Here is a 7,243-nt window from a genome sequence, read left to right on the forward strand (position 1 = left end):
CTTACAATAATTAAGCAAATGATCAGTGATGGTCCCAACAGAGGCAAATCTGTCCTGCTGACACAAGGCTAAATGACAAAAAAAACCCAGCAAACCTGCATAAGGAAGGGTGCACGTTTTATGATGAGAATTCAATATGTTTTTCATTCTCAAAATGTTCTTTTGTCATTCGTTTTGTTAGCATTTTAGTTTCTTTGTGTGTATTTGATAAAGCTTTGTATTGTGCGTTGTGTTGCTTGTATTGTACATCTTTGTCGAAGACTTTTTTGGCCTTGCATAAACAAATGTGTTGATCCTAAAGGGAGAAACTAAAAACAAATAGCTGCATTTGTGTCTTTCAGAGAGTTTCAGAAAGGAAAGCTTTGTGAGTTTCTCTCTGAAACCAGCATCAGGAAACCAAGTAAGTAACATGTATGCATCATCACTGCACAGTGTTATCATACAGCGTATCATACTAACTGAATGTGACTTGTTTATATCTTTTTGATTCTAACAGGTGGTGCAGCTGACTGGGTTCAAGCCATCAGGTACAATGACAATGTCACTGCACACTAGTCTTAACTAATTTATATTCATTGGAATTAGAATTCTGGGGGAAAAAGCAAGTAATTTATTCAAAATATAGGCAGATAATCAATGATTGCTGAGAGTTACTGTAGTTACCTATGGCTGGGTTCACATTACATGCTGCAATGGCTCAAATCTGATATTTTTGCCTCCAAGTGATTCAGATCTGATATTTTCACGTGTTTTTTGTTGTTTTTTTTAATTATGCATGCACATATCGCCTGTCATTATCATTCAGGGACAGCACCTCATAGCCCAGAAATAATCATGGATATATTATAAGAGCTGGATACCAGACCAAAAATGGCGCCCATTCAGTCCAGTAAGAACTGTTCGGCTGGCACATACGCCTAAAAAAGTTCCTAGCTTCCAGGTTTGCTTCCGTGTTGTGCGGCCCACTGAATATGTCCACGGACTTTACATTGTGATGACATCACAGATTTTTAAATCGCTTTTCTCGGCTCGAGGGAAGTTGTACAAATATAAAACCTCGATGGATCAAAAATTCATAATAGAAAGAATCATAATTGACCTTGTTGCAGTTCAAGGTGTCTTGTCAACAGTTTTACAGACGTCTCTTTTATAATGGTGGTCTATGGGGAAAATGCTTTTTGGGTCGCAGGGGGATTTTTTGCTGCAATACTGCGAATGACCACTGGGAAAATTGGCTGAAAGGCAGAGCAGCGGAGCCCTATCCAGCTCTTATTATACATCCATGGTAATAATAAACATGGAGGAGAGCAACAACATCAACACGGGTCAATGGAGAGACGAGGAAGTTTCACATTTGTTAAACTGGAAGGAAGGTACCATGAATAAATGCTAGCACAGCTGTGATATCCATGTTTATGAGTTGACTGTCACAAAAAATGACATTTTACTTGTACGCATGCGGCTCACATTTCAGTTAAATCTGTGCATGCGTGGGAGTTTACATGTATACATATACGTATGAATGGCACTTACTAACATGAATGTGAACCATCAACACAAAAAGATCAGATCTGAATAAAAAATCTGAATTGAGAATTAAGGCCTGTAATGTGAACGTAGCCTAGAATCAGCCCAACTAACCTGGTCCAATTCTGGCAGAAGACACTTGCCCCAATACCAGCCCAAGTGCGGCTTACTGGACCTGAGTCCATATCAGCCAAAGTCCAAACCCCCGAAATCCAGCTGAGTCTGAGATCCTGACCTGATGCTGGTTGACACTGGAAAACCACTAAGCTACTATGTAAGGTGCTGGCTCAACCATCGGTGCTTTCACAGCTCACTTGTTTGGTTCACTTTTATTGGGTTGATTTTAAAACCATCCAAGCAAACTTTTCATTTATGATGTGAAAGCAAAACAAACCAACCGCAGGATTTTCTGATTTTAGCTTAAATTCAATGAAGATCCATCTGCAGGTTGTGGGAGCTGTCAAGAAGCAGTCCTATGAGTGATCTGTATAAGATTATTTGGTAACCACAGTAACGTGTGTACTGTGCGGGGATATCCCTCATCAATCAGAAAGTAAAAAGGAGTCAATAGAGGTGTGTAGCGCATGTGTCCTGCAACCCTGTCTCCTATAAATTATGTTTATATATGACCAACAGCAAATACATTTTGTAGAAAACGCAGTGCTGGCTGACTTATATTTTCTGTCAACATAATGAGGAAATGATGAACATGATGAGTTCTCAACTCATTAAATGAAGTTTTTAAAGCTTGCTGATCTTGTTCAGTTAGTTCAGTTAGTTTTACATGTTCACAACTCACAAGTCAACTGATTATTCAACTTAAGTTCAGTTAACTTACTTTTTTTAAAGGAGAAGTTCAAAATTTTTCAACTGTGTCTTAAAACAAGAGTCATGTGTCCATATGAACAGTGAAAGAGGTTTTCCTCGCTGTAATCATTCCTCCTGTTCATACTGGATATTAAAAGATCCTTCAAATGTGCTTTCAATGGAAGTGATGGAGGCCAAAATCCACAGTGTGTCCACACAGTCATTTAAAAGTTGATGTGAAGCTTATATGAGTCTTCAGCAGTTCAGTTAGTCATATCAAGTGGATATCTGACACATTTACAGTCTTTTTAGCATCAAATTCCCTCTTTGTGTTTCCTCAGACAGTGTTTCCCTGTTGAGCTGCAGGTGGAAGTATAGTAACAAAAAGAGGGACTTTGGCACTAAAAAGACTGTAACGTTGAAAGATATCTACTGGATTTGGATGGATGAAGCTTCATATTAGCTCTAGATGAACCAGTGTTCATTTGGGCTCCTGACTGTTGTTTTATTCTTTAAAGAACCAGTGTGTAGGATTTAGTGGCATCCAGCAGTGAGGTTGCATACCCCTCTCCCTCACCCCTCCCTTTCAAGTGTGTAGGAGAATCTGGCCCTCTTTAGGGACAGTGTTTGGTTTGTCCGTTCTGGGCTACTGTAGAAACATGGCGGTGCAACATGGCAGCTCTGTGACTCCCTATGTGGATATAAAGGGCTCGTTCTACGGTAATGAAAACACAACAAGTCTTATTTTCAGGTGATTATGAATATTATATTCCATTTCTGCCAACAGAGCCCCCTAAATCTTACACACTGGTCCTTTAAAGCAGCAGGGGTTTAAACTGTATGACAGTACAGGTGTCTGTAATGCTCCAGGAAAAGCAGCATTTTACCAACAAAGGCAGTGAAGAAGAAGATTGTAAACTAGAAAACAATGCAAGATTTGAAATACTTAAAAAAAATCAGTTTTGAGAATGTTCTAGGACCTAGACTTCAATCAAGTGAGTAACACTTGATGTGAACATGTTTAAATCTCCACAGGCTACATTTAAAATAAATCCAATTAAATCTCAACAAGTCAGGTGCTACGGACACTGATCCCTGACTGCTGTTTCTGTTTATTTCTGTCACTTTAAGGTATTATTAGAAGTAGTCTTTTAATGTGGAATGCTTCATGTTTATTTTTAATTTTCACTCTGACATTTTTTTTTTCTGTAAAAAATCACATTTTAAAGTATTTGTAGAAAAAAATCCTCTATTGAAGACTTGAATATAAACAAATATGAGCTTGTAGAGAGTGTACAGAGTTTGTGAGGAGTGCCTGAGTCACAGCACTAACACTGTAGATGTGTGTAGAGTGTTTGAAAAGGGTGTCTCTGTTTACCTGTGCAGTGCTCAGCATTAGGCCTGTGTGAAAACTGCCCCTGTGTCTTTTGTTGATTTGAATGTGTAGGCAGACACAACAGATGGTCCCCATATTTCCAGAGGGTTAAGTCACTGTCAATGGCTCTAAATTGTCTGGCAGTAGTGGGAAGGAAGTTTGTAATAGATTCATTAAATGTTTTTCCGTCTGCGAGGAAGGCCTGATGGATGGTGTTCGAGTGCTGCTGGGTGTTCATTTTTGACCACCGAGACAAAGGAGAAGTTCATTCCCTTAATCAGGAATTGACATGTCTGGCTATTCACGCCATCAGCCATTAACCACTCCAACACCTGCTCTCTCTCTCACTCCGCCTTTCATTTCCCTCCCTTCTCCCGTCCTCTTTTGTACATAAACACACTCACACTCTCCTGCAATGCAAAAAACATGAAACATCAGCTGTAGCCGGGAGTCGTACCTAATGCCTTTCACTTTATTTCACCGCAGGTTGTTGAACTGCAAATGGAGTGGATCCGGATACTCAATCACTATAAACATGCATCACACTGAAAGAAGGTAGACCTGGACACACACCGGCCACCACACACACACACACACACACATACACTCTCTCTCTCTCTCTCTCTCTCTCTCTCTCCGCCAGCGTGGAAGAACATGAGGATGAAGGAAGAAAGAAGAAGTGAGCTCCACCTTTCTTTGCACTCTGTCTGTTCTGTCTGTTCTCAGACAGATCAATATGAACACACACACACACACTGATCCCCAAACTACTCACTTTTTTAACACTTTTTTTTTTATCAGCAAAAAAAAAAAGAAAAGAAAAAGAAAGAAAAAGAAATGGACAAGATTAAGTTGACGTAACAGAACCTCAAGTGTTCACACACCAAAACCTGTGCAATAAAACAACAATTGTGTTTAAATAAATTCTTACTGTCCTGCCTGATAGAAGCAGATGAGCAGCAGCCTTAAAGGGTGAGTTCACCTAAATTACAAATCTGTTTTATTCTTTTTATTTTCAGTTATTTAGGACAGTGGAGTACAACTTTTACACTCCTAGCGTTGGAAAAGCGTCTTTTTTTCAGATTACTCCCCAGACCTCACTGTGAACAGTTTTTTTTATTTGTAAAAATACAATATCCATAAAAACTATTCATGTAGACAGCTGTTACTGTGAATGATAAGGACATTGTATCTGGAAAGACACAACCCCCATTGTACTGGGATAGAGGCAGAAATCTCAGCAACCTCAGTAAATATAACCAGACTGCTGCATCTGCACGGCTAGATCAATAATAATGTTACAATAATAATCTTTTTTGCTTTTATTTGTAACACTGGCTTATTTCTATGCTCCTAATATGGCATTATATTGTGGTCCGTGACATAACTGTGTAGTGACTGTACATAATGTACATGTGTGCAGTTCACCGTAGATGGCACCAGGTCATTAATAATGCCATGCTGAAAAAATGTGTTTACAGTGTTGCTGTTATAATGTGATGATTGTATAAAGCACAGACTAAACCAGAACCCTGACAGCACAACAAGCATCGGACTAAAAAACAAGCAGGATGATGCTGTGACTGTAACACACACAGATGTTTGCATGAACATCCCAGAGAGCTTCTTCAAACTTCAGATCTCTCCTAGACCAGTCTGCAGGATCTACTCTACTGCTCTTTCTTCTTCTTCTGTATGATGACAAGCAGCAGCTTATCTTTCCTACAGCTGGATGCACTATAAGCTAAGAAAGGCTCAAACTGTTACTACATGTTGAGTGTCTCTAGATAGTCGGACCTACCAGGAATCATGTAGTAGTTGCTGATATATATCTCTACAAAAAGAATCCCAGTTCTTGGTGTTAGCTGTTGTGCTCTAAAGTCTGGTTATGGCCTGAAGTGTCTTAATTGTGTTGTTAGACATCATCACTGATTGTTAAAGATGATCTTCTTGTTCTACGTTCAGACCTGTTTGAGGAATAAAGAAATCATTTTCCTCTGAAGACCTTTGTTCCAACACTGAGTGTCATCACTCTTTACAAAAATAATTCAAAAAGAGAAATGAAAGTTTTTTATACTGCTCTGTTCTGGAGACATTGAATGACTTGTTGTTTCTAAAACGGATGTTTGATGTTTTAGAATAAAACTGGTGTGACTGATGTTTGTAGCGTACTAGAAGTCAGACAAGGCTAACCTACAGCCACACTATGACTGCTGTGTTGAATCCTGTATATACTGTATGTATGAGCTCTGACGAATGTTGTAATGACAGCCGACACACAAGTGGAGCTTTACTTCATTGAATTTTATTGGTTTGATGCTATTACAATAAAATATATTTAAAGAAAACAAAATGCTTTGGTCACTTTCTCTTTTAGGAGAAAAGCACTTCAGTTTAAGACGGGACAGACAGTCAACCCACAGGAAAAAAAAAACAAAAAAAGTGAACCAAGAGCAAAAACAAAGGCAATATCAAGAGAATCAGTTCCACAACAGTAGCGATTTGACCTCAACATAAAGCGGAGAACTTTTATCGGTGTTGAAATGTATTTTCATCTTGCGGTAGATATTCACTTCACAACATAAATATACTGTACAGAGTGATTACACACAGCTGTCTCAACTGGAAAACCAAGAGCTTGTATGATTATGTGTATGTGTGTGTATGTGTGTGTGTATGTGTGTGTGTTTTCAGGCAGACATTAAGTTAAGGCAGGCGGAGTGATTGTCTACGATACTTTGACATGGCTGACTCTTCCACGGCGATGGACGAAGAAGGAATGATTTTTAAAATGAGCACAGTGAGGAAGTTCAGCAGCACAATATTACAAACACTGCTTTAAACGTGTCTTTGTACTTTGCGGTTGGCCCTGGCGACCGTAAATATCGTTCACATTGTCATCATCACTGAGAGTCATGTGCTTTTAAAATGGATGTTGAATACATCTGGGAGTTTCCAGTTTGGGGGAAAAATACATTAGTGCTACTTTTCAACACAGTAAGTGTCACAGATTACACACTGACTGCTACAAACACACAGTACACTGTAGATAGACCCATAGTACAGCCAGCCAATATTCTATATGAAGCTGATAAGACACTTTTAATTAAAGTGGGTCATGGGTTAGTCAGTCACGTCCACATGTTGCCTATTGAGGCTAGAACTAAATTCTGGATTAGAGGATCAGATTGGTCATCAAATCCTATGAAAAGACCCCAACCAACATTAATATATATATATATATATATATATATATATATATATATATATATATATTACTCCTCAGACCTCCATTGTTGTCCAAAAACCATCAACACACACACTGTAGTTTAGTTTGATGCCACATATACCAGCCTATGTGTACGGATCAATGCACATAAAAGGTAAAGTGAAACAAAATGGTAATTCAGTAAGATTATCAGGATAATATACAGTGTTCACAAATGTGAGTTAGATTTGTTAGTCCCTCATAAATGCACCATTTTTTCCCGTTTGAGTAATGCTGGCTAAAAACTACAGTTCCCACAAAGACAT

General features: G+C 38.7%; 1 protein-coding gene across 1 annotated transcript in view; it reads left to right on the plus strand.

Annotated features, from left to right (window-relative positions):
• adgrd2 (adhesion G protein-coupled receptor D2) overlaps nt 1-4,479 on the plus strand; it is a 38,156-nt gene extending 33,677 nt beyond the window's left edge. Inside the window, exons 23-25 of the mRNA XM_042420785.1 lie at nt 342-400; nt 497-527; nt 4,196-4,479. Coding sequence (XP_042276719.1) covers nt 342-400; nt 497-527; nt 4,196-4,203 — 98 coding nt within the window. The 3' untranslated portion in view covers nt 4,204-4,479. The remainder of the gene's footprint in view (nt 1-341; nt 401-496; nt 528-4,195) is intronic.
• Nucleotides 4,480-7,243: the final 2,764 nt, after the last annotated feature.

This window comes from Thunnus maccoyii, chromosome 9 (genome assembly GCF_910596095.1).
Source record: "Thunnus maccoyii chromosome 9, fThuMac1.1, whole genome shotgun sequence".
NCBI lineage: Eukaryota > Metazoa > Chordata > Actinopteri > Scombriformes > Scombridae > Thunnus > Thunnus maccoyii.